This window comes from Trichoderma atroviride, chromosome 1 (genome assembly GCF_020647795.1).
Source record: "Trichoderma atroviride chromosome 1, complete sequence".
Lineage (NCBI taxonomy): Eukaryota > Fungi > Ascomycota > Sordariomycetes > Hypocreales > Hypocreaceae > Trichoderma > Trichoderma atroviride.
This window is the reverse complement of record NC_089400.1, coordinates 4,088,604-4,113,573: the sequence shown is the minus strand read 5'-3', so window position 1 is coordinate 4,113,573 and position 24,970 is coordinate 4,088,604. Positions and strand designations below refer to the sequence as shown.

The window sequence follows — 24,970 nt, the reverse complement described above, 5'->3', positions numbered from 1 at the left end:
TGCAAATGTTGCAATGATGAATACGATATAACAAATGAACTCACAAGGGTCCACTGCATAAAACTACTGATAAAGGTATATATATTCAATCATATAACCATGGAAAATAAGAGAGTAGCAAAATGGAGAGAAAACAACATCACGAAGAAATCCATCAATATATAGACATTTGTTTTTGTAGTTTATATTATTTCTCTTGGCGCACAAGGAAATTACTATGGAGCCCCTCCCCTCGAACCCTTTCAATCCTCGTCCGATCCATTGAAATTTCTATACTGTGTAACCTCTCCAGCCTCATTCAATGCTCTTTATTTTGTTTTACTGCTCTGCTTGCCATTCAGGATTCTGCAATAACAAATGTGTTAGTCAATGTGCCGTACACCTTGTACATGTTAAATTAAAAAAAGGGATTAAAAACTAACCTTTCGCAGAATCACCAGGCCCTCCAAGGTATTGGTAAGGCTAATGTACTCCTCGTCTTCCAACTCTGCTCGGTCACCATAACTCAGCAGCACGGGTGTGCTCTGTGTCTGCCATCCCGTAATCGTCTTCGGTCGACCTGCCTGGCCAACAACGTCTACTGCCTGACCAACCCGGACATTGACCTTCAGGGGGGTTCAATTTCTCATCGACGGTGACAAGGAATCTGGGGTGCATGGCGGGCACGAGAAAGTAGAGAAGATAATGAGAGTTTGAGGTGATGAAATCCTTTGGGTCAAGCATAGCCACCATTGTAGCCAGCAGACCAGCCGTCGAGACAGGGGAGAGCACCTGTCTGTCAGAATGGAAGGGGTTCAGGGAGAGTGTTCCCTTACCCAGATGCAGGAGGCCCTGTGCGATGCGCACCATGAACAGGGCATCCTGATCCCTGTGGTAGTAGCTTGCGAGCTGTCGAAGCAGCTGGGCCAATCGAGCATTGTTAGTGCCAGCGCCCAGCAGGCCCATGGCGAATATGGCGTTGATGGCTACTTCAGGATCATTGTCGTGACTATATCTTGAAAGCGTATCGTAAACCTTCATCTGCGGGTTGCTTGGGCTGATCAGGCCCATTGCCAGGGGCACAGCCTTGCGAATGTTGGGTTCACCATAGTGCATAAGGTGGCCAAATTGTCTGAGAACCATCTCCTGTCCAACTTCCTCGCCCATGGCCACAAGCGCAATACCCAAAACTGCATATGCTTGCAACAGTTCATCGCCCTTCTTATCTTCCGATTCTTCCTGGTGCTCATTGCAGATGTGTAACAGCTCTTGGATCTTCAGAACAGCGCCAGTACCAGCCCAAGCACAGATCTCGGCCAAGACGGCGGTCGGCTTGGCCATGGGGTGGTCCACGGCTTTGAGTGTCTCCAGAATAACGTCCACCTCTTCCTGTCGGCCAAAGAAAAGCAGGCCCAGGCCCAGGCCCAAAAATCTTGTCCATTTGTTAGTCAACTGGTTCTTTCGCTCATCATCCATCAAAGTCGTGATGATAGCTTCGCTGACTTCGGGGTGAGATGTGCCAATAGCAATAAGACCACAAGCCAATGCAGCCATGGCGGAGATCTGCATATCCTGGGTAGAATCTGCAATCATGGGCATGAGCAGCTCAATAACCTCATCCTTACTTGAGCCGGCGTAAGCCAATCCAAGACCCATCAAGCAAGCAGTGCGAATCAGAGGATTGTCGTTGTGGAGCTTGTCGGCATCGCCCAGGAGCGCAATGGTGGGCTCGGATTCTATCCGAACACCAGAGTTCATGATACCAATGGCAAGCATGGCTCCAGCGGTAATCTCTGGCTCCGAAGCGTATGTGTACCGATCAATGCTGTCCAGACCATTCTCAATATCCCACATCAACAAAGTGCCAAGAGAGGCAACAGTTGACATCATACCCTCTCCCTTGGTCTTCCACACCCAAGCCTCCTTCTGGCTCTCGACAAGCATCATCTTGTCGTTGCCAAATCCAGCGTTGACAAAAGCGTTGACAAAGGCAGCAGCAAGATTGTGTCTAGCAGAGTCCAAGTTGGTCATGCCGGCTACGCGGCTGCTCTCCAAGTGGCTCTTGTAGATATCTTCGGTAGTCTTGGGGTCGAGGATGTTCAGCTCCTTACCCAGAGCTTTGAAGTGATCAGACAACTTAATGTTATGAAGACACTCGAATAGCTCCGGGTCATCGCCCTCGCCCTCGTTAATCATTGGCAGGATGATCCTCTGGCGTGAGATCAAGAACGCCAGCTGTTTCTTCAATACAGGATCCTCCGCCTTGTCGAAATCTTCCTGCACCAGGTCGATGTCATGTAATCGAATGGCAAGAATAACTGCTTGAGCGAACTGCTTGTGTTTGATGTAGATGTCGTGGGCGACACGGAGGAACGTCTCATTATCGGGATAAGTCAACAGGTTCACCATGCTGACCATGTACAAGCACACTCTGGGGTAGGTGTTCTCATCAACGAACTCGTTCATCTTCTCGATGATTTCCAGCTCGCTCATCAGGTCCACTGCGTCAGCCTCCTGGTTGCTCTTGATGAAAAGAGGTACCAAGATCAACGCCAGGTCGATGAGATCCGTTGTGGGCTCGTCAGCCGTGATGCGTTTGCTGTACACCTCTCCGATTTCGAGGGCCAAGTGCCGGACATATTCGTGACCCCATGAACCAATGTCAGTTGTAGGAGCCAAAAGCCGGTACTTGAGTGTGTCTTGTCTATCCTCGTCGGAAAAGGTCATGCCAATGACGGACAGGACGTCCGCCAGTGATACCTTGTTCTCATCGTTGGGCCACTCTTCGTAGAGCTTAGTTAGGGTCTCGTAGTGCGGTCGTAGAAACTTCAGCGGCTTCGGTACTGCTGTCATTGACGATGTGGAAGTCTTGATGGCGCTCTTCATCATCTCGAGGGCGGATTTGTAAAGGGTGCTGTCGAGTTCCTAAGTCAAACAATGACAAAAAGCGTCAGCAACTACTCCGCGTCCAAAAGCCAACAGCTGCCCCTCTTTCGTCTTCTCCTCGTCTCCCTTCCTCTCCTCTGCAAGTGTATCTAGAATACTCACTGTTAAACGCTCTACCATCATGTCCAGCTCGCTCTTGAGCTGCTGGTCTTCTTCGCTGAGCTCCTCTTCGGTCGCTAGAACCCTTCAAGTCAGCCATCGAAACACTCGCAATTTCGAAGAGCGGGGGAGCGTGTGGATGCCAAGTATTACCATCTTTCTTGTCATCCTCCTTCTTGCCGTCGGCAGCAGTCTTCTCGGCCTTGGGATCATCTACGGCCTTGCCCTTGCCCTTGTCCGCAGCCGCCGCCGGCTTTGGCAAATCGCTGTCCTGGGCCATGGTGACGTAGAGAGAGGATTAGGCGTCTATGGTGAATGAACCCCCCCCAAGCAGAATATCGGGGGCGAGGTCGAGTTTATAGAGATGAAACTGCAGAACGAAGCTGATTGTCTGTAATTGTGCAGTATCGGAGCTCCGGCGAGGCTGGCGGTCTTTGTTGTGAGCGGAATCGGGTGGAAGCTGTGAAGGAGGCTGCTTGGTAAAGCTCTGGCTGGGCTGAGGCGCTACTCTACTCACAGCTGCCATGGGCTATTACGCGAGGCGCTGCCGCCTACAGGACGAGCTACGTATCTGAACCCCAGCCTTATGATCACGTGCCATGGCCGCGAGAGCAAAGCCCGCTAGTATCAACTAGGGCTAGTGACACCATCCTGGTTCAGTCTGGGTTATCGATAAGATCCTGGCCAAATTTCTTCCATCACCTTGCTTGGGCAGACCCCACCAACTTTTTCAAAGGACCCCTCTACTGTGATGAAGTAGATACAAGATACCCGCATCCGAAGAGTTTCAAGGTCCAATAACTGTGTTTTGAAGAGATATTGAGGGAAAATTTGTTATATCCAATCCATATAGCCAGCCATGAAGTTGGACACCCGAGCAATGCGCCATCTGGCGTCCGAGGACTGGCGAGTTCTCACAGCTGTATGTTCAACATCCACTCACATGCAAATATCAATATACACATCTATATCTCTATATAATCCAAACACACCACTAATTATATCCTCTACCACCATAATAGGTCGAAACAGGCAGCAAGAACCACGAAATCGTGCCCACCCCTCTAATAGAAAAACTTTCCCGCCTCCGAGGCGGCGCAAGCGGCGTCCACAGGAGCATCTCTTCCCTCGCCAAAGTCGGCCTCATCGCCCGCGTCAAAGAGGCCAAATACGACGGCTACCGCCTGACATACGGAGGCCTCGACTATCTAGCACTACACACGCACGCCAGCCGCAAAGATGTCTACAGCGTCGGTAACCGCATCGGCGTCGGAAAGGAAAGCGACATCATGGTCGTCGCAGATCACTCTGGCAAGCAGTGCGTGTTGAAGATCCATCGCCTAGGACGAATCTCTTTCCGAACGGTCAAATCCAACCGAGACTACCTCAAGAACAAAAATGCCCAATCATGGATGTATCTCTCAAGGCTCGCCGCCATGAAAGAGTACGCCTTTATGAACGCGCTCCACGAGGAAGGCTTTCCCGTGCCGTCACCCATCGCACAATCCAGACATACCATTGTCATGTCCCTCATAGACGCATTCCCTCTTCGACAAATAAGCGAAGTGCCCGACCCAGCCTCTCTCTACGCAGAACTCATCTCGCTCATCCTCCGTCTGGCGAGCCACGGCCTAATCCACGGTGATTACAACGAATTCAACATCTTGATCAAGGAGATTAAGTCAACAGCTGAGGACGGCACAGAGTCTATCAAGCTGGAACCAGTCATTATTGACTTTCCACAGATGGTGTCTATGGAGCATGTGAATGCCGAAATGTACTTTGACCGAGATGTCAACTGTATCAAGCGCTTCTTTTTACGTCGATTCCACTTCACTCCTACGCAGCCCGGGCCTTTCTTCAAAGACGCAAAGAAGACTGTCGGTAAAGATGGTCTCAAGCGGCTAGACGCTTCAGTAGAGGCATCGGGCTTCACCAAGAAGATGCTAAAGGACCTCGAGGCTGCCATTAAAAAGAAAGAGGCAGACAAGGAGGGGCAAGAGGGTGCAGAAGACGAAGAGGATGAAGACGAAGATGAAGACAGTTCAGAGGAAGAAGAGGATTCAGAAGCAGATGGACATGAAGGAGAGGGGAGTGGCAGTGGCAGTGGACAGGAGGGTTTGCTAAGCGATGGTCTGTCTCAAAGCCTCTTGCAAGAGGAGCCATCCATAAGCAAAGTCAACAAAGAGATGGCAGAGTTGGCAGTATAATCTTTGTCTTGATCAAAATCTAATGAATGAAGGAAACTGGCAAGCGAAAAATGGAAAGCATAATTTCTTAGAGTCACAGTAAAATAGAAGATACGAGCACTACCCGAGTGATGGTATAATACAGTCTCATCATTGTGTGTTTGTGTGCGTCAAAACGATACTAACGCCGCCAAACTTTTACCACAGCTACCATTACCTAGACTCTAAAGTACACAAGGCACATAAAATGATCCCCCCCACACAATTTAGTCCCACGTATCAGCTATCCTCCGGTCCTAGAACAATGTTTTCCGCCATGGCATAAAAACTGCTTTGACTGTTGGGGTAAGTGGTCCCAAAAAAGTCCAAAACAAGTAGTAGTAGAGATGTTAAAGCAGCCGGCATCATATTATGGCACAAAAGTGCTGACAAAAAAAAAAGGCAAAAAAGGAAACGAATGAAGGTGACATGGCATATTTACTGGGACTCCTTCTTCGGGGCCTCCTTCTTGGCAGATGGAGACGGCTGGACATTCTCTTTGCCGGTGGCGACGACAGTGGCTGGCTCCGCTCGAATCGTAACACTCTCATCGCACTCAGACGTGGTGGGAGTCGAAATCGTAGCGTCCGCGCTCGTAGTCGCCCTAGCGAAAGAGTCAGAATTTAGCAAAAGTGCTTCGTTCATAGGCGTACCCAGATTGTCCACGAGGGATCACTGAGCTTCGCGTCACGCTGTCTTCGAGCGACGAGGACGACAGGCCGCTGCGAGGGTTAGCAGCCGGACATGATATTAGGTGATAGAAGCAAACCTTCGAGACTGGGGCAGATTGCGTCGCCATTGAGATTGCTGGTTATACAAGGCAGGGTTCAAGCCAACAAGAGGAGTACCGTAGGCGCCAATATTGTACTCATTGGTGCGGAACTGGCGACGCTCGGCGGTGACTCTCTTGAGCTCTTTCTGAGCTGGGGTATCCGCGTAACGAATGTTCATTGGAAGGCCTTCCTCGCCGATGCCAATGCCGTTGAACTTTCGAACGATCTCGTCGCAAATGTCTCGAGAATCGAAGCTAGGCGGTGTCAGAGTGAGGGAATTCTAGAAGGTGAAGTCTGGGAGCCTTACCGAGCAAAGCCGACGCCGCGACTATTTCCCATGCTATCACGAAGGATCTTGCTGGATTGGATGTGGTATCCAAGGAATATGGTTGCAAGTTCCTACGCAAGTGTCAGCAGCAGCTATGCAAAATGAATACACCCAATAACTGGCTCACCATTTCGTTCAAGCTCTTGGGCAGGTTGGAGATGTAGAGGTTAGTAGAGCCATCATCTCCTTCCGCCTTGAGTCGAGAGTTGAAAGATTCCTACAGGTAATTAGCCAAAGGCCCCATAGAGAGCGGCCGAAGAACAAGAAGTGCATGATTGAATCTTACCCGGGCAAAGCCAATCTCGTAACCAAGGCGGTGGAAAGCGCGAATGCACAGTTCAGAGTCGCGAACGTCATAGAACTTGGCAAACCCAAATCTGCATCATGTCAGTATCAGAGGAATGGAGGAGAGAGATGGCTGAAGTGAGTAAAACCTACCCCTTACAAGCTCCAGTGTTAGTGTCGATGATGGCCTTGGACGTCTCAACAGCGCCAAAGCGAGAAGTAAAGTGGTACAGAAGCTCATCGTCTGTGGTGGGATGAAGACCACGAATGTACACATTGCGATTGCCTGGGATGCGATTCTCCAAACTCTGTTCAAGAGTCTTCATCTGGCCGGGTGGAGTGAAGACAGCTGGCACAGCTTTGGGAACAACCGGCTCCTTCTTGAGAAGATCATCAATGGTGCGGTCCGAGATGACAATGGGTACGGGTTTGCCAGTCTCAATGGGAGCAAGGCTAGTAGCGTTGGGAGACGGGGTCGTATAGGAAGACCGATCGAGACTAGCCACTCGAGGAGGATAGTCGCGAACAATGGAAAATGCACCGCCGTAGTACGGGGTGGCAGGGGCAGACTCTGTAGTAGAGTATGAGCCACGACGATTCTCAAGGCCTGGAACATCAGAGTGGCCACGATCCACACGAGGCTGAGCATTACCAGGGCGGCCAGGGGTAAAGGGCAGCAGAGGCGCAGAAAGGCCGACGTAGGAAGTACCATAGCCGCCTGGAGCAACTGAGAAATTCAGATATGGGTTCTCGTTGGAATGACCAAGCCCCATTGGCTGAGCGGCCGGAACGGGAGTGAGGACGAATTGGCTATCCGAGTTTACCATGAATGCATGGCCGGGTCCCATGGGGATGGGACCCCCATTGTTAGGCATACCCATGCCGCCGAGCGTCATTCCATTGAAGTGATTAAGAATTGTGCCGGGATTCGCAGCTCCGTGAGAGGCTCGGCCGGTGTAGTAAGGATTAGCAACGCCGCTGTTGGCTTCCATTTTGGATTCGGCAACAGTGTGGAGATGGTAAGACATGTGATTGCCTGTTGAAGACGAGGTTAGTGATGCGTTGCAACGTAGAATATGTATGTTGCCAAAGACCGATGTTTTCCGTTGAGTAGAGATGGACAAAGCCGTGAGATGTTTGTAGACATCCGCAGCATGTACCACTCCATTGTCCAACGGCCAAATGAAGCAATGTGTTTGGGCCAAAGAAAAGCAAGAAACACACTGGTGTTCTGAGCAGGGGATGGTATGGAGCAACCAAATGCAATCCGAGGTGCCTTACCCAAAGAACAACAGATCTGCCACAGTAGTGGTCGAAAGAAAAACGAGAAATGATTCGACTGTACGACGAAAATCTTGAACCAAACAAAGAGTTAGCATCGAATGATGAACATGGCCAAGGCAGAGCACAGCATTGCACAAAGGCTATCGTGTGTCGGATAGACAGGAGGATAGCGAGCGATAGATGAAGATTTCATGGAGAGCAAGGGGAGAATATGCAAGAAGAATCAATCATGGGGCGAGGAGGAGCAACAAAAAGAAGGGTAGTCTGGATGGTCCATCTACATGGTGGCAGATGCCGGGAATTGATGGCAAAGGATGCTGTATCAGGGCAAAGGAAGAGAGAGGATGAGGGAAGCAGAAGACTGGGAGCAGGGACGAGTCATTCGAAGATGTGCTCACCCTACCCAGACTTTGGGTTTACGTGGTGTTGCAGACAATGAAGCTCGAGGGCCAACGAAGGCAAATGGTGCTACCAAGACAATTGAGATGAAGCGAGAGTAATTAAGATAGAACAAGCTATCAAGCAAGATGAAGGTGGTGAAGAGATCCGGCCGCAGCAGAAAGCTGAAAGTGAGTGACGAGGAATGTGGTGATGTGATGCTGTGAGGAGGAAAAGGAAGAAGAGAAGAGAAGAGAGAGAGGCAGAAGAGAAAGATGTAGAGACAGAAGAAGCGTAGCCGAGAACGGCAGAATCGACCTACCTAAGCTGGATGTAGCAATGCGGTGGCCTCGCAGAAACGGAAGCCGCAAAAAAATTAAGACCAAGAAAAAGGAAGGAGTCGTTGTGATAAGCTATGCCAAAGAGTCGGAGCCGAAGTTGGTGCAGGCGTGATGGCTGCGAGTTTCGAGGCCGGAATGACCACCAAGCAAAAAAAGAACGAGTGTGAGGGAGGAAGAAATGGCGAGTGCGAAAAGAAGCGAGAGATGACGAAATACTCTCAGGCTAGAGCAGAGTTTTTTGGCAGGCTGGTGCTCAACGACTGCCAGCTGTTTGTCGGTTCGGGTCTGTTGCCCGTTTGTTGATGCCAGGTGCCTGCCGACGATGTGCTGTTTCTAGGGGCAACAGACGCCTCGACGGAAGTTTCTGGGCGCCTTCGAGGCGAGAATTGAAACTCTGTCACTCTAGCTCTGGCCCAGAAGAGTCTGGCAGTGAGGTATCTTCTTTTTGCCAAGTCTGCAAAGATGGAGAGCGGTACTTGGGCGTCGTGGAAGCTTCAAGTTGTTCCTTCAGAGTGTACGTACCATGCGGATGGATTAGTGTTTTTCTTCTCTGTCCCTAGCACTGATATCTCTGGATAGTTGTCTCGCAGTTTGCGAATATCGACTACCGATACTGCTTCGAAGTCGGATCCAACACGCAATTTCTTCGTGTCAGCCGAGTCGTTTTCCAAACCGTTCTTTCGCCTTGGAATCAATACAATATCCCCGAAACGCAAAATTGACCAACAGGAATCCTTGATTCCATCAAACGCAGAATGAGAATGCAAAGCTGCTACTTCAAACGTATATTCACAAATTGCAACACAGTGGCCATGGAGCGTCAAGTAACGAAAGTATAAAGGAGCGATTTGGGCCTGGCAGACTAGTAGTTCAGATAAAGATGCAGTCGAGTCAAAATAGAGCACTCCGTACTCAAAAGAGAAAAAGGAACGAGTGTGATAGGTATATTCTTTGAAAAGGCTTTGCGCGCTGGCATCTTGTCCAGGGATCCTGTCTTTATAAGGACCACACCAGGGTGGAATATACTTGCACAAATGCAGGCATTATCAAAACACCTAGTAGGTAAATGCATGCATTGATGCTACCGGACAGAACTTTGCTTTTTCCTCTTTATCAGACATGCGTAGCCGTGGTTCACCATTGGAGAGGCAAGGTAAATTGGCCAACCGGATTGCTGGACTTTGCTGAGACAAGATCCATCTTGGCCGGAAGACTTCCCCATACCGCATACAAATGCCCGTTAAAGGGTCTTTTCTCCACTTGACAACCCCAGCATAGATGCACGGGGTAGGCGGCAAGCCGGTCAATATGAGTCAACTTACAAGCCATTGGTGAAGCCGGCTTTGTAGGCCCATTTTACTAAGACATGCTGTTGCTTTGTCCAACGGTCGATCCAGTGCTTTGGGGGAGATGTTGCTTTTTATGGTACTTGGGCAAGACTTTTGATGCTATTGTTTCTCTCGGTCACCACCTATATATACACTTGGCTTGTTTCTCTTCTTGCCATGGTTAGCTCAGGGCAGAACGGAAGCCGAAATAGGTGATACTCCAAACACGGCATCGCGGAAAATCTGACGATTCATCTCTTCGTATATAACAAGATATTCATTTCCAAAGATTCAACAGTTCTCACATTTTCACTTACTGTAGCATTGGGCTCTCACGTCAAATGCCGATTCTCGGGACGTGGCAAGGGAAGTATAAGCAAGGAGAGCAGCGCAATCCCGCTTATCTATCTCCCTGGCCAAGAAATGGCCAATCCAAAGCCGCTACCTTAGCAAAGCGCCAACTACTTGTACAGCAGCCATTCAGCTTTGCCACTTATCCTTGGCTATGTAAAGATAAAAAGGAAAGAAAAAAAAGTAAATTGGCTCTCAGGGGTCAAAAGCGCCACAAACATACTAGTTTTGGTAACAGGTCGTATATAGGTAGAATTCAGTGGCTGTGGATATGGGACCTCCTCCACTTGCATCATGCCCTGTCTTATACATCTCCCGTCTCGGTGTATCTAACTTAATCGGCCGGCAGGATGCTATGCAATACTTACAAGGTGAGACACTATAATTATAAAATGAGCATAATATATAGATTAAATCTGTAAATACAGTATTTTCGTAACCATCCTAGCCTGCACATTCCCTGTTTTTGTTTCTTTATTTCCCCTACCCGATCATATCCAAGCACATCTCATACCCGTATAACACTACTCCGTATCTATTCATCCTACCATCCCACGCAGCATGAATAATGACATCGAAAACAAAAATCCCCATGCAAGTGCGCTATTCAGGCAATTCCTGCTATGTAACCTCTAGATCCGAAGCCCAGATAATACGGGTCTGTTCTAATAATGATGATAATTAAAAAAACAAAAACGAGACAATTTCAGATGTTTGTGCATGGCTTCCATAAACAAACGCCCGCCAATGTGATCGCAATCGAAAATGCCACGCCCCCTCCCTTCTCGGCATGAAATTTTATATAATTTGCCTCTTTTCTGAAAGGGGGGTTAGGCTTGCGTTGATCAACTAGTAGTGCTAAATGCACTTGATTTTTTATGACCAGACATCCTCCTATTAAAGAATGGTGAATTAGCTTGCCGTTTGTTTCACGGTAGGGTGGAGGGGAGTGTTCAGAAGAGGGGGGAAATAGGGGATGAGACATACCTGGTACTGGTTTGCTGCTCTCATGTTCTTGACAATCTCCTCTGCCTTGGCCTCGGACACACCACGGCCCTCGGCAATGATTTGCGCAAGGACAGTGTTGACTTCGCGAGCCATGTTAGCGGCATCACCGCAGACATAGAAGAAGGCCTTTTGAGAGAGAAGCTCGTTGACTTCGGCGGCTCGCTCCTTGAGACGGTGCTGGACGTAAACCTTTTTGGAAGTCTCTCGAGAAAAGGCAGTAACCAATTCAAATTTGTCGCCAAGAGCTTTCTTGTATTCCTACAGGTAGTGAAAGAGACATTAATTAGTGAATCATACAAACATTTAAGGGAATGGTGGAGATACATACCGCAAACTCTTCCTCGTACATGAAATCCTCTGTGCTCTTACGGCAGCCGAAAAACAGCATCGTGCGTCCAACGTTTGCGCCTTCGCGGGCTTGCTGAGCTCTCTCTTGGACGAAACCTCTGAAGGGAGCAACACCAGTTCCGGGACCAATCATGATGATGGGCTTGGCAGGGTCGGAGGGCAGCTTGAAGTTGGAGTGGCGGACATGAACAGGGACATGAATGCCGTCGTACCTGTTGCGGGGACCGTGGAGTTCGTAGGTCATACCAAAGGGCGATGGGTTGGCGTCTCCGTTTTGCTTTTGCTTCAAGGCCAGCAGGTAGTTGGTGGCGACACCACGGAAAGGATCCTTTCGTCCCATTACTACGGAGGACTCTACAACAGCAGTAACGGAAATCTTCTTGGGCTGGACGTGAGAGGAAGACGAGATGGAGTAGTAACGGGGCTGCAGCTTGTTCAGGCCTTCGATGAAGGCAGAAAAGGGAATCTTATCCCAGGTCTCTCCGTTGCTGACATGTTCCAGGAGGCGAGCGATGTTGAAGAGCTGAGAGCCGGTCTTTTCGTGGAAGTAGTCCTTGTCGTTACCCAGTCTGTTCATCTCGGCCTGGACGGCCTCGTTGGGAGCGAAAGCGGCAAGAGTGGAGACAAATTGGCGAGAGACGGGAGCACAGATTTCGAGGTGATAACGGACGATGGCGTCGAAAGTTGTCGGGGTAGGGAAGGGAACCTTGGCAGTGGGCTCGAGAGCCTTGACAGAGACGACTTGGCCGCGCTTGTCAGTGAGGCCAGTAACGCGCAGGAATCGATCGACCTCCTCGCCGGCATTGGTAGGCCAGATGGCAATGTGGTCGCCGGTAGTGTACGAAAGAGTCGAGCCGCTGATGTCGAATTCCAGGTGGATGCAGTTCCTGTCCTTGACCTTGAACAGCTCGTAGGACTCGGCAATGGGGGCAATATACGGGTTGTGGGCGTTGAAAGGACCCTTGGCGGTGTTCTGAAGGTGCATCTTGTTAGGCTCGCCGACGTACACCTCAGGAGACTCAGCAGTCAGGCCTTCACGGTCGGAAATGGCAAAGATTGGCTCGTAGACGGCCTCGCGCTCTTCCAGGCCCATGTGGGCAGCGAGAGCAGTCCACATGGGGTCCTTCCAAGCCAGAAAGTCTTCTTCCATTGTGCCAGCGCCATCGTCACCTTCGCCAGCAGCGCCGATACGGTGGGCGCCCAGCTTGGTCAAGAGCCTGTCGACCTCTCTAACCATGGTGTTGTAGTGCTCGTAGGTGTTGTTGCCAAGACCGAAGGCGACGTAGTTGAGGTTGCTCAGCGGGGCGTCTTCGTCGCCCTGCGAAAAGCTGACACCGTCTTCCTTGATGTACTCGAAGAATTCAACCGCATTGTCAGTCGGCTCGCCCTCGCCATAGGTGGCCAGAACGAAGATGGCGATTTTGTCCGAGGGCAGTGTATCCATGGCGTCGAAATCGTATTCTTCCAGGTCGGCGATCATGGTCTCGAGACCGAAGCGGCTCTTGCCCTCCTTTGCGAGACGAGAGGCATAGTCCTCAGCGGTGCCGGTCTGCGAGCCAAAGAAGATGATGCAGTTCTTGCCAGACTCGTCCATCTTCTCGACAAAGTTTCTGGTCCGGGCAGGCCTGGCGGCCATGCCATTGGCGTTGTTTGCGGCGGCATAGGGGTCCTTCTGCTTGCCCCAGAGCGAGCCCTTTGTGAAGTAGGCGATGCTTCCCAAAAGGATGACTCCGAGGACGAGGATGTCCAACGTGTCCAGTTCCGCCATGGCGGCAGCGGGGTTGCACCAGCAACAGACGACGACTTGGCTCTCGTTGAACACCGAACTTGAGGCAGTATTCAACAGAAATCAAAGTATAAAAGCAAGATGCTCAAAAGAGTGTCTCGCTACAAAATCCCCTTGCAGCTGAGAGATCAAGCAGAAAGAAAAGCGTGTCCTCGCCTGGCCGTGATCGGTTTAAGGCTGAGATCAGCGCAGCGGTTTTTGCGGGCAGCGTCGGCGAGTTGCCTGTCGGCGAGTTGCGGTCTAGTCCAGGACGGAACTCAGAACGGGGGAGGGGCTTGAGGCCAGCGAGATTTGATGGTGGGCCGTGGCGTAGAATAGAAAAAAAAGAAATCGACTGATCGATAAGAGAGCGAATTCGAGGTTGCTGGCCGCTAATGTACGATTAAGTGCCTAGTCCGAATACGCAGCCAGGTTCAAAGCCACAGGCTTATGGCGTATTTGATACCATGTACTGTACAGTACGCGCGGTTGGAAATGACGCCGCACTCTCCGGAAACCTGTCGCGGGGGGTTAGGCGAGAGAGACGAGGAGAGATGGAGAAGAAATGAAAAATTGGCGGAAGATGAAGAAAAGGAGGAGAGAAAGAGTTGTGAATAACCATTGCCAGGGGCGGCGGTGCCTTTTCATCTGATGCTCCAGTCTGGTCTCCAATACCATTCCAGCCCCAGCTTACTACAAGGTGCCAATCAGCCTTTGGCGGCGCGGCTTAAGCCCCGGAGCTTGAATCCGGCTGCAGCAATTCCGGGACGGTGAGCATTTGGCGCTCATCGTTCAGGTCAAAAGCTGGCCAGTGTGTACCGCATGTACGCGCGTGGCAACGATGCCCCGGCCTACGCATGTGCTCGCTGACGCCATCATCGAGATGCTAGCGCAGAACAATGGAGGTGCATAGTACATAGTTGAAGCCACGTTGTATCCATCTACGACGTATAAAGGAACCTACTATCTAGATACTTGGCAGCATCAAGAGCCCGTGTTGTTGGCCATACAGAGCCAGAGAGAGATCCAAACATCAGCTGCCCATGAGTCCTTTTACCGTCCCCGTTGCCGGCACTCAAACGCACTGGTCACCTTGTATCTAATTTACCCCGGTGCACTCTTTGCGGGGTGAGTAACTTGAGGTTGCCAATGCAAAGGTCGATGAGGCATCGTTAGTGGCTCCTAGGCGTGGGAATGCCCGGCACGGAGGACGGGAATGGGGTATCAAGTAGGGGCCGTGGCCGCGGTGTCGGCGCCGTCGGGTCAACGAACGGCACTTGGAGTGACTGTTGGGGTACGGGGTTTAGCAGCATTCCGCCTATGGAATCGGCTGTACTTCCTAGGTATCTTTGATTGAGCTCGCAGTTGAGCGTGCGACATATATGAAGTAATACCTATGCCGCGGCATAAGAGGAAAGGGGGGAACTGCCTCAGAAGCAACGCATCTGCCCAGCTGCGTAGATACTTGAGTTGGAATCAATCGCCAAATTATGAATGCATGTCAAGGTGGGCTGCGCCAGTTAATAAGACCTCGGACGTAAGATGCTAAGCTTACTACCAACTCTGCTGCTTGCCCGTCTATCTTATTACTCTTATTACCTCACCTAGTGTATTACTCGTACGAGCATGGAAGCATACAGTAGTAAGCTTTCGTGCAAGCAAGCGGCTTATTAGTCGTCATTCACGATTGATCCCAGACGAGAGGCTCGGAACATAATAGCATGATACTCTTGGAACTCGCTCTCTGTAATGCATGCCGCCACTGCCGTCGGCCGCTAATTGCTCCATGCATCTTGGGTGCAATAGACCAGCTACAAGCGAAGATTTCCTCATGGATAGTAGCAGTACTAGTATCCGTACCTACCTACTTCCTAGATAGGCCTACTAGATAGATTGCCGCGATCTCTTCCCGGCACGTCTGTCTTGGGTGGTGCTACGTCCGGATTCGGGAAGTCCGCGGGGAAAGGCTATAGGCGAGTCAACCGCAAGCCACCGAACAAAAAAGACACCTTTGATTCAACGACCCCAGATGGAGAGACGCTCACAAAGATGAAAGGAGATCTATCCGCCCTCTCCCGAAATATACCAAGAATAGCCGATTCCGGCTCATACCAGAGATGTTGTCGCCGCCTCTGTCGCTTAGACTAGGTACTCCTTGCTTAAGGACGCACCATCCAGCACTATTTGGATGGATGGCATGTCGCACACCAACATCGCCTAAGCGGGCGGCGCTGCGCATAGTCACCTGAGTGCGTCGCATATAGTTGCTACAATCTGGGGTGAAATCTTTTTAAAATTTAATTGATACTTATTATGTCACGCCCTTTTGACCTACTTATTGACCAGATTGAGCTGAATGTGTGTCAAGTCATCGTGGTGACAGATGCTCTTGAGATGCTGCTTCGAGGCGACAATTAGCCACAGGGGCTACCCTAGAAATGTTGAAGCAACCTCCACTCCGAGTCTCCTGTCTCTCCCTTACAGTACACGGCGTCCAACCAAGACAAGCAACGGTCAAAGCGCCCTCCCCACAAAACAGATTCACGAGCTCAGAGACAGCCGCGAGAGCCAACACCAAGCGGCCAAGACAAGATGATGCTATCCAGAATCCGACCTAGCTCCGCATCCCGGAGGACCCTTAATCCGCGACCAATCCCCAGCCTCCATCTGCCCCTCCCTTCGTCACGTCGTCACATCTGATAGGACCAGCCAACGGCCCTTGCAGCTCTCGCGAGACAGTTTCTAAGCCCAGGCGGCTGGGAAACGAAGAGCAAAAGCGCCCAAGCTGGACCCTATAAGGAATTAGTCTCGCTCGCGCAGCGTAACGGGGAGCCAAGCTACCTAAATTGACGACTAGCATAGCATCCTGCTGTGTTTACCAGCGTTGTGCTTCCCGGCTGCGGCCGTGACATCGTAACTGGCTGATAGCTGCCCGCCAAATCAAGAAGCTCCAGGATTTCAGGTCGCCGTGGGCTTTGCAGCCGGAGACGCTTGCTCGGCAGCGCATGCTCCATAGGCATATGATGGGATTGGGCTGTGGTCCGCTTCGAGATGGGTGAGTCCGAGTAGCCGTGTCTTTGCATTGCTGGGCCTTGTCATGCAATCAATCTATTGCTTGTCGAACTCGCATGTACACATGAGGTTACATGGCATGCGGGCGCACCAAAAGCCTCGTTTCCAACGGATAGCTGCTGACAATGTGAACGCGCGCAGTGCCATCGCAATCGGCGCCGGACAATCCCCAGGAATCCGCAAAGTTCCCCTCGAGATCTTCGGCGAGGCTCGATGAAGAGCCCGAGTGGGATCAGACAGTTCGCCCTCCCGCCTTCGACCCGGCTTCGTTGCGCCACCCTTCGCAAAATCTTGCAGAGCCATCCTCCGAAAAGACGACTCCGCTACCGCTACCTCTGGCATCACCGCGCACCCTTGGGCCTCTATCGCGATCCAACACCGGCGGGGTAGTCGAACCGCCTCTCAACTCTGCAAAGTCCACCTATGGACACCACCGCCAGACGTCCATCGTCCACGGGTACCAGCACTCGAGAAATGGCAGCGGCGCGAGCTCTTCATCCAACCCGCTCAGTCCCCAGATGATTGCAGCTGCTGGCCTGGGGCTTGAACGGATGGACATACAGGCAGCTATAGCACGCTTAGAGGGAGATGCTGGGCCACCCAGGGCCACCACTGCCGCCATACTGGCTGGGCAGGCGACAAGCCCAGGCGATGGAACCTATACGATGAAGCGATCGCCGTCTAGCAACGGCGTCACTCCTCCAGGCTCAGCCCCGTCGCGCAGAGCTGAAAGGATGCACAGCAAGTCCAGGCGTGATCACCCTTCACGGTCATCCCGCCAGCATCGAGATGAGCAGAAAACTGTGGGCGAATATGCCTTGCATGTGCTCTTTACTTCTGTGAGCTGAGCCTCCCTCTTCTTTGAAGCTGATTGGGTTTTTATTTTACTTTGCTAACTTGTGGGACGTAGTTCATTGCGCAAGCCGAAGAGAAGCTGAATGAATGTATAACCACCCCTTTCGACCCTGAGCCCCAGATTGACAAGATATGCGGTCCTGGCGTGGATCCGGCTTTCGACCAGCTCATTGTTGCCCTAGGCCATATCGCAAGTCCCAAACCGAAGAATCTGATAGACTCAATGATGCTTTGGAGGAAGAGCAAAAGCGACGCTGCAAACGAAGCGAGGGCCCAGCTGCAACAGTTACGAGTGGCTCACCCGATTCCACCGCTGTTGCGCAGAAATACCGAGCCTGTGCCAGTTGGCCCGATTGTATCCAATGGCTCTGATAGTGGTCTCTCCGGGGGCGGAATGCTAGCTTCAAAGCAAGAGTATGTGGCCCAGCAAGAGCGCCGCTCCACTGTGTCAATCTACATTCTCTGTCGTGTTCTGCTCGAAGTCATATGCCAGAGCAGCTTGGCATCCATCACCCCGGAGGTAGAGGACAAGCTAGAGAGCATAATTTTTGGCCAGCTCAAGATTGCCGACAGCGAGCAGCTACTCGCCTCGCCCCTGAAGATGGCTAATTGGAATCTTTTTACACTCCTCCTTGGCCACATGAGCGATATCAACTTTGCCGGAGTCACGAAGCGATTCATCGAAGACCTTGACAGCGCTCTGACTGAGCGTGTGACCAAGAGTCCTACCTCTTTGACAAGCCGCGATACCAATGATGGAAAGATGGATCTTGTTCTTGGAGGCATGAAGCATCTTCGCATCAAGATTTCGCCCGAGGACGCTTGGGAACAATCATGCGACTTTCTAGTTTCGTTGGGTCGTCTTTTCAACAGATCTCATGGACCAAGGGTTAAGACCGCCTTTTGCCAGATCATCGACCTGCTTCTGCTCGGAATCGCATCCAAAGCGAGCAATAGCCACCTGATGCATCCCAAGTGGATGGAAGTCGTGGCAGCCATTGGACCCCGGCTGGCTCAAATGTTTACAAAGCCACGACACTGGACCGTCGCATTCCCACTCACGGCCACAATGCTTTGCGTCTCTTCGCCGGACAACTTTGGAGCGCAGTGGCTGCAACTGGTCCTGCCTTTGCAGACAAAGGTAAAGGATCGAATGACTAAACCTTTATGCCTACAAGTGATATCCCGCCTGGTCTGGACATACCTGTATCGTACCAATGACACCTTCCAAAGCGTGGCGCGGAAGCTAGACGATGTGATGAAATTGGTTCTTCCGCCATCGAGACGGAGCATTGTTGCATCTGATGCCACCATCACAGAACCCTTGATTCAGATCATCCGTATCATTGGTTTTAAATATCCTGAATTTTGCTTCCGCACCGTCATCTTCCCTCTCATTAATGCCGAGCTCTTCATTGCCAATAAAGATCTCAGAGTTGAGCAGCTGGATCCTGACAGGATTGTAGTCGGCATCAGGGCTTTCTTGAGTATCATGTCAGATTTAGAAAAAGGAGAGCAAGGCCGACCACCGTTTCCCCAAATTTACGACTCGGGCCCGACGATTGCAGAGCGATTTCCTGCATCACCAATGCTGGCACCTCCTCGAAGTAGTCCTACGTCTGGATCAAGCTCTTCGTCAATGAGGGAAAGCCACGTTTCACGACCTGTCCTCACTCACGTACTAACGGATGGTGTTCGAGAATATTACCTTAAATTCTGTGAAATTCTGGGCAAGATTACCATTGTTTGCGACAATACATTTGGTGGCCAGGCTGCCCTCGATGAAAAGTTTGGCAGCCCAGGACCCAAGACTCCAATCTCGGAGTCATTTACCTTTTCTCGACGTGATGAACATCAAACTGCGGCGGACCAGAAGCAAGCATTCTACGAACTGCTACATGTTGCTGTCCAAGCACTTCCCCGCTGCCTCTCCGTGGATATACCCTTTAATTCTCTAATTAATCTTTTATGCACAGGCACTGCGCATGTGCAGTATAATATTGCAGAATCTTCTGCCAACTCACTCAAGGCTATTGCTCGCCAGTCTCATGCGCAGCAAGTCACCATGGGGTTTGCACGCTTCATCTTTAATTTCGATGATAGATATTCGACCATGTCTGATGGGGGAATGCTTGGGGCTAACCATATCGAAAACACGTTACGACTCTATGTCGAGCTGCTGAAAATATGGATTGAAGAGATCAGACAAAAGTCACGAGATGCTGCAGCGGGCGAATCTGAAGGAAATACTTCTGATAACCGAGCTCTAAAGCTGGATTTATCTAGCGTCTGGGCCGAAGTCGATCAGGCGGAGGCGCATGGGCTGTTCTTCCTATGCTCACAGTCCAGACGCGTTCGATACTTTGCTATTACGGTTCTCCGTCTCATTACTGAATTTGACAAGGCACTGGGAAAAGACACGTCGGAAGAGAAAGATTCTTTGAGACTCATCAATATTCTTGAGAACGACTCATCTCAGGTGATGAATTTTGACGATGAACACTTGTCCGTCGCCGAGCGCAGTAGACTGCAGCGAGGCTTGCAAAATGGCAACGGCAAAGGCGCCCTCATTGAACTGTGTACAAGCGAAGTCACTTATGATACGACGCTTTGGTTCAAGATATTCCCCAATCTGATGCGGATAGGCTTTGAGAAGTGCCCATTTGCAGTTACCATATGCCGAGATCTGATCTGCAACCGCGTCCTTCAGATGTACAAGCCTATTGTGTTCTTGTCCGAACCTACACGAGGCCCTTTCCACACGGGAGAAGGGATTCACAATAATCGCCCCATTCCCCGATCTCCTACTGCTCAGCCAGAATCGATAGTAGAGCAGTGGAAGCTGTATCTGATTTTTGCATGCACCACCCTAGCAGACCCAGGTAGCGCGCCACAGAGCGTTCCTTTGGATTCTATTCAGCACACTCGCAAGTCCTCCAAGCCTGCATCGGCAGAGAAAGCTGTCACGGCAAGGACTCTGTTCAAATACTTGATCCCGCTCTTATCTGCTACATCGGCATCTGTCCGAGACGCTGTAGTCGTTGCTATGGGATCAATCAACATTCATATATACCAGACTCTGCTAGAAGAACTCCAGGGCCAAGTATCCCGCTGCAATGATGAAGCTCGTGCGAGAATCCACCAGCGAGCAAACAGCAGTCCGCGCAGAAATCGCAAGATGGATCTGCTCAGAACAGAAATCACCCATGTTTTCAAATTGACGTCGCATTTCCTCAAAGATCCGATCGTTTACCAGTCCGAATACTTTCTTAGTACTTTGACTGCGTACGCTAAAGACCTGAAACTGTTTCTGATGGATGGCGAGGTGCAGATGGACTGGGAGTTCCAAAAGCTACGAAGGTATTACTGTGGGCTCATGGAATCGCTGTTTGAAGGAATCAATCGGACACAAGATCCCTCTCGGTGGATGACATTTGAATCTCGAAAGTCGGCCTTTTCTCTGATGGAAGATTGGTGCGGATTCTCGCCAAATCAGAATGAAATTCGGGCTAGGGAAGACAATATGCGGCAGAATCTGATGAACCAGCAATCCTTGGGTGAACGAGGCACTGCTACCGCGGCAATGGAAATTGAAAAACGTAACCTGAGAACCGCCGCCTTGAGCGCAATGGCGTCGTTGTGTGGCGGATCAATCAATATCACGACAGAGAGCGGTGTCACGCTGCAGTTTGACATACGCCGAATGCTTTCGTGGATCGAGGCCATTTTCAACTCGGGCAGCGACAAGATGAACGTCATCGGCAGGAGGGCCCTGAAAAACCTAGTGGTTCACAACAAGGAGTATCCGTATCTGCTAGAGCATTGTATCGCACGCTGTTATCTGGCTGACATTTCCAAAGTCCTTGAAAGTTATTTCTTGGTCACTGTTGACGTGCTACAAGAGCACCCAGACTACCCTTGCCCCTTTTGGAAACTCCTCGCCCTGTGCCTCTTTATGCTTGGGGATGATCAGAGTGAAGTCAGGTCGAAATCTTCAACTGTATTGCGAGTGTTGGAGGTCCGCCAGCAAAGAAACTCGAAGATTCAAGATTTTGACATTAGTGTCTCGGACAAGACTCAAGCTGTGTACAAGCTGGCTCAATTTGAGATCTCCAAGAGGCTTGCTAACCAGTATACTGAGCTTGCCTTCCACGTCATTTCCGAGTTCACTCTGTATTTCAAGGACCTTCAGCCGGCAGCACAACGAAATGTTGTTGCCATTGTTTTGCCCTGGATACAGGCGATTGAACTGACGCTGGACCCTAACGGAGGTCCCACGGCGCAGTCCTACGTTCTCCTGGCGAATTTGCTGGAAATCACAATCAAATCCGGCGGGGCGCTGCATAACGAGGTTCAGGCCCTCTGGCAAGCCCTTGCTACCGGACCGCATCTAGGAAACGTAAGTATGGTACTCGATTTCATCATGCAGCTCTGCCTAGAGCGACGCGAACAGAATTTCGTCGAGTACGCAAAGCAAATCGTCGTCTTCCTCTCGACATCAAACAGTGCACCTGGTAATAGAGTCGTTGAATTCCTGCTTACGCAGATCAACCCTAAAGCCATGGTTCCCATCGAGAAGAGAGAGCTGCCTCAGCCACCGCCGGATACTAGCAGTCTACCATACTGCGCCGACCTGGCAGAGGCCTTGCCTGTGGGCACCCAGCAAGCTGGATTCTCTCTCGGACAACTGTCGCTGATCTTGCTCGTAGACCTTATGGTGTCTCCAGTGCAGCTGAGCCCAGAGTGCGTCCCCCTGTTGCTGCATACTGTTACCGCACTGTGGGACCACTACACTCCGTTGGTTCAAGAACAAGCTCGTGAGATGTTGGTGCATCTCATTCATGAGCTGGTGATGTCACGCATTGATGATCAAACGGATCTGGACCGGAAGGAATCCATTGAGGAACTGATAGATTTGGTTCGTCAGCATGACCGCTCTGTCGTGTGGAGCTACGAAGATAGCAATGGAAAAGTCTATGACCACGAGAACAAAGTCCCTCAAAGTATGGAATATCTTACCAACGAGGTTGTGAAGACTTTTGAGGTCGCTTTCCCGGGAATCAAAGAACAATGGGGCAGATTATCCTTGACATGGGCTACCTCGTGCCCAGTTAGACACTTGGCATGCCGCTCATTTCAGATATTCCGATGCGTTCTCACATCTTTGGATCAGTATATGCTTGGCGATATGCTTGCTCGTCTTTCGAATACAATTGCAGACGAAGACGCTGAAATTCAAGCATTCTCCATGGAGATCTTGACAACTCTCAAGACGCTCATTGTCAAGCTGGATTCTGAAAAGCTCATTACCTTTCCCCAGTTGTTTTGGACAACATGTGCCTGCTTGGAATCAATTAATGAGCGCGAATTTCTTGAGGCATTGGAAATGCTACACGAATTCATCGGCAAGGTCGACTTTAGAGCCGCAAATGTGAGAAGGTTGATTGCGGATGGCCAACCAAGTAAATGGGAAGGCCCATTCGAGGGGCTTCAACCTTTGCTCCATAAAGGCCTAAGATCCTCTCTATGTTGGCAGCCGACGCTTGATATCATGGATGAGCTAGTCAAGCTCCCTGGAGACGGCCTCATTGGAGACGACAACCGGCTCTTCTTTGCTCTGCTGGCCAATTTCCCACGTTTCCTGGATGAATTGGAACGAGGTGGTCTATCTCCAGAGGCAATAAATACGGCCAAGATACTTCTCTCCGAGTCTGATCGGCAAGGTCTCGAGGGAATTGGTCTCGTGCTGGATGATTTGATATCCGACCGTTTCCAAAGCTCAGACGACTTCATGAGCCAGCTTTTCGTGGCACTTCGCGAATTTTACCTGCCGCACATGGAGTTTAGGATGATGACGTTTTTGATGGGCTTACTGACCAACTCTCTCTCCTGGGTCAAGGTTCAGACAATGCGTATTCTCTGCGTTGTTATCCCGGACATTGATATGCGCAACCCAGAAATCGCAGTTCATGGCTCTGACCTCATATCTCCGCTCCTGCGCCTCTTGCAGTCTGAGTTTTGCATGGGAGCGCTTGAGGTGCTTGACAACATTATGACCATGTCGGGAAGCCACATGGACAAACAGCATCTGAGGATGAGCATGGCTCGCTTAACATCAAAGGCTGTGCGAAAAGAGTATGAGCGTGCCCAAAGCCTCTTTGGCATTCCAGAGTTGTCTGGGTGGGCTATCCCTATCCCCGCTCGGAAGACAGAGGCCACGAGGGCCAACATACACGCTGCCTTTTACATGTGTCAAAGCACTGAAGGTTCATCGACAGAGGCTACACCTACCGCAGATGTTGAATTCCACTCGGAAGATTTCCCGTATGGATATTTCGACTCTCTGGAGCGGTCAGAGACCATGCTGTCAGACGAGGCTCGTGTCGAGGTTCACCCAGGCGATCTAGTTACGAAACTGGATAGCCTCGATGACTTCTTCGACGAGCCGCCGAGTCCTCATACAGATGATGATGGACGGTCATCTCTTACAATTACTGAGTTTACGCCCGAGTCATATGAAACGGGGACAGAGCTATACGACGAACAGATCCTACCAATTCTGCACGAAGCATCCAACAACACATCCTTTCAAAACGGATTCGTTGAACGACCCATAGTCTTTTCTAGGGTCAATGCTTCCAACACGATGAACCCAGGAGCGTTTACCATGGGTAGCAGCCTGGCCCCTCGCGCCGGTCTTCACGCTCGATCAATCACTTCGCCTTCCGCGCCTGTTTCCTATTATCCGCAAGACTTTGCCTCGGATGACGAACTGGTGGTGAGTGGCTTCTCAGACGCAGACGATGATAGAATCGACCTGGGAAGCATGGATGACGGGTCGTCGTCGTTTTCGCTGGACAGCACCTTGCGAGATCAAAGGCAAGACGTCCCGCAGCCAAGCTATCTACGTCTGACGAGCCGATCTAGGGAGCGCCAGCAGCGAGACAAGGCGCCGCCTCAACCAACTCCCAAGATTACGAGCAAGTTGTATTTGACGAACATGCCTGGAGAAGGCGACCCTATTTGAAGAGCCTTTTTTCTTTTGCTGTGTTTTCTTTTTTATCGCTTGGATAAAGTGCAACAAAAAAAAAAAGCTATATAGAGATGTTTTGTTTTCTTGTTCTTTCGTTTTATTTACTTTATGAATTTTATGAGGGCATGCTGGGATTTTTCTTAGAAGATGAGGTGTTTTTTTTTTTAACTGAAAATGGGAATAGATGGACATGAAACTGTATGAGTCACTAACAAGCAAATAATACCCTTTTTGGCAGTTGTTGGGGGGAGGGGAGAGAGGAAGAAAACGGCGGTTTGATGCATGTGTGCGGAGGAGAGAGGATTTGGTTGTAATGAAGAAAGAGGAAGAGGATATGAGTGAAGGAGATGTGAGGATGTATGCGATGTTGAGTTTGTATGTAATTATGTGGATGTTGATAATATATTAAAATATTTTTTTTGTGTCGAATTTGAAATGTTGTAGGGCACTGAAGACTTGGCGTTGTGATGTTTGGTTGTGTTTGTTGGGATGATGGCACTATGCATATTCTCATGAAACAGTCTGGATCATTATTGATGCTTGAGACAAGTATATTGCGATAAGAGCAC

At 50.4% G+C, this 24,970-nt stretch overlaps 6 protein-coding genes across 6 annotated transcripts; 3 read left to right on the top strand and 3 right to left on the bottom strand.

Annotated features, from left to right (window-relative positions):
• Positions 1-177: 177 nt before the first annotated feature.
• Positions 178-3,601, bottom strand: TrAtP1_001472 (uncharacterized protein). The gene is made up of 4 exons (XM_014086034.2): positions 3,178-3,601; positions 3,028-3,101; positions 423-2,904; positions 178-345 (listed from the first exon to the last, which is right to left on the bottom strand). Exons 1-3 carry the CDS (start codon positions 3,302-3,304, stop codon positions 496-498), a joined length of 2,610 nt encoding a protein of 869 aa, XP_013941509.2. The 5' UTR covers positions 3,305-3,601; the 3' UTR covers positions 178-345; positions 423-495.
• A 146-nt stretch (positions 3,602-3,747) lies between these two features.
• Positions 3,748-5,371, top strand: TrAtP1_001471 (uncharacterized protein). Its single transcript, XM_014086035.2, has 2 exons — positions 3,748-3,946; positions 4,047-5,371. Exons 1-2 carry the CDS (start codon positions 3,884-3,886, stop codon positions 5,232-5,234), a joined length of 1,251 nt encoding a protein of 416 aa, XP_013941510.1. The 5' UTR covers positions 3,748-3,883; the 3' UTR covers positions 5,235-5,371.
• A 42-nt stretch (positions 5,372-5,413) lies between these two features.
• Positions 5,414-8,034, bottom strand: TrAtP1_001470 (uncharacterized protein). The gene is made up of 7 exons (XM_014086036.2): positions 7,920-8,034; positions 6,792-7,674; positions 6,640-6,730; positions 6,481-6,570; positions 6,333-6,424; positions 6,022-6,279; positions 5,414-5,974 (listed from the first exon to the last, which is right to left on the bottom strand). Exons 2-7 carry the CDS (start codon positions 7,664-7,666, stop codon positions 5,869-5,871), a joined length of 1,512 nt encoding a protein of 503 aa, XP_013941511.2. The 5' UTR covers positions 7,667-7,674; positions 7,920-8,034; the 3' UTR covers positions 5,414-5,868.
• A 1,069-nt stretch (positions 8,035-9,103) lies between these two features.
• TrAtP1_001469 (uncharacterized protein) lies at positions 9,104-9,363 on the top strand (the record flags this gene model as incomplete). Its single annotated transcript, XM_014086037.1, has 2 exons — positions 9,104-9,155; positions 9,221-9,363. The coding sequence occupies 2 exons, from the start codon at positions 9,104-9,106 to the stop codon at positions 9,361-9,363; spliced, it is 195 nt and encodes a 64-aa protein (XP_013941512.1).
• A 1,345-nt stretch (positions 9,364-10,708) lies between these two features.
• TrAtP1_001468 (uncharacterized protein) lies at positions 10,709-14,180 on the bottom strand. Its single transcript, XM_014085089.2, has 3 exons — positions 11,657-14,180; positions 11,308-11,586; positions 10,709-11,214 (listed from the first exon to the last, which is right to left on the bottom strand). The coding sequence occupies exons 1-3, from the start codon at positions 13,442-13,444 to the stop codon at positions 11,197-11,199; spliced, it is 2,085 nt and encodes a 694-aa protein (XP_013940564.1). The 5' UTR covers positions 13,445-14,180; the 3' UTR covers positions 10,709-11,196.
• A 1,975-nt stretch (positions 14,181-16,155) lies between these two features.
• TrAtP1_001467 (uncharacterized protein) lies at positions 16,156-24,828 on the top strand. The gene is made up of 3 exons (XM_014086038.2): positions 16,156-16,496; positions 16,655-17,352; positions 17,424-24,828. The coding sequence occupies exons 1-3, from the start codon at positions 16,493-16,495 to the stop codon at positions 24,393-24,395; spliced, it is 7,674 nt and encodes a 2,557-aa protein (XP_013941513.2). The 5' UTR covers positions 16,156-16,492; the 3' UTR covers positions 24,396-24,828.
• Positions 24,829-24,970: the final 142 nt, after the last annotated feature.

Coding starts and splice junctions, on each gene's coding strand:
- TrAtP1_001472 (XM_014086034.2), bottom strand. CDS start 3,304: ATGGCCCAGGACAGCGATTTGCCAAAGCCGGCGGCGGCTGCGGACAAG. Junction 3,102..3,177: donor GGAGGATGACAAGAAAGATG/GTAATACTTGGC, acceptor GAAGGGTTCTAG/CGACCGAAGAGGAGCTCAGC. Junction 2,905..3,027: donor TGATGGTAGAGCGTTTAACA/GTGAGTATTCTA, acceptor TGTTTGACTTAG/GAACTCGACAGCACCCTTTA.
- TrAtP1_001471 (XM_014086035.2), top strand. CDS start 3,884: ATGAAGTTGGACACCCGAGCAATGCGCCATCTGGCGTCCGAGGACTGG. Junction 3,947..4,046: donor ACTGGCGAGTTCTCACAGCT/GTATGTTCAACA, acceptor CCACCATAATAG/GTCGAAACAGGCAGCAAGAA.
- TrAtP1_001470 (XM_014086036.2), bottom strand. CDS start 7,666: ATGTCTTACCATCTCCACACTGTTGCCGAATCCAAAATGGAAGCCAAC. Junction 6,571..6,639: donor ACGAGATTGGCTTTGCCCGG/GTAAGATTCAAT, acceptor AATTACCTGTAG/GAATCTTTCAACTCTCGACT. Junction 6,425..6,480: donor CCAAGAGCTTGAACGAAATG/GTGAGCCAGTTA, acceptor ACACTTGCGTAG/GAACTTGCAACCATATTCCT.
- TrAtP1_001468 (XM_014085089.2), bottom strand. CDS start 13,444: ATGGCGGAACTGGACACGTTGGACATCCTCGTCCTCGGAGTCATCCTT. Junction 11,587..11,656: donor TGTACGAGGAAGAGTTTGCG/GTATGTATCTCC, acceptor CACTACCTGTAG/GAATACAAGAAAGCTCTTGG.
- TrAtP1_001467 (XM_014086038.2), top strand. Junction 17,353..17,423: donor TGCATGTGCTCTTTACTTCT/GTGAGCTGAGCC, acceptor TGTGGGACGTAG/TTCATTGCGCAAGCCGAAGA.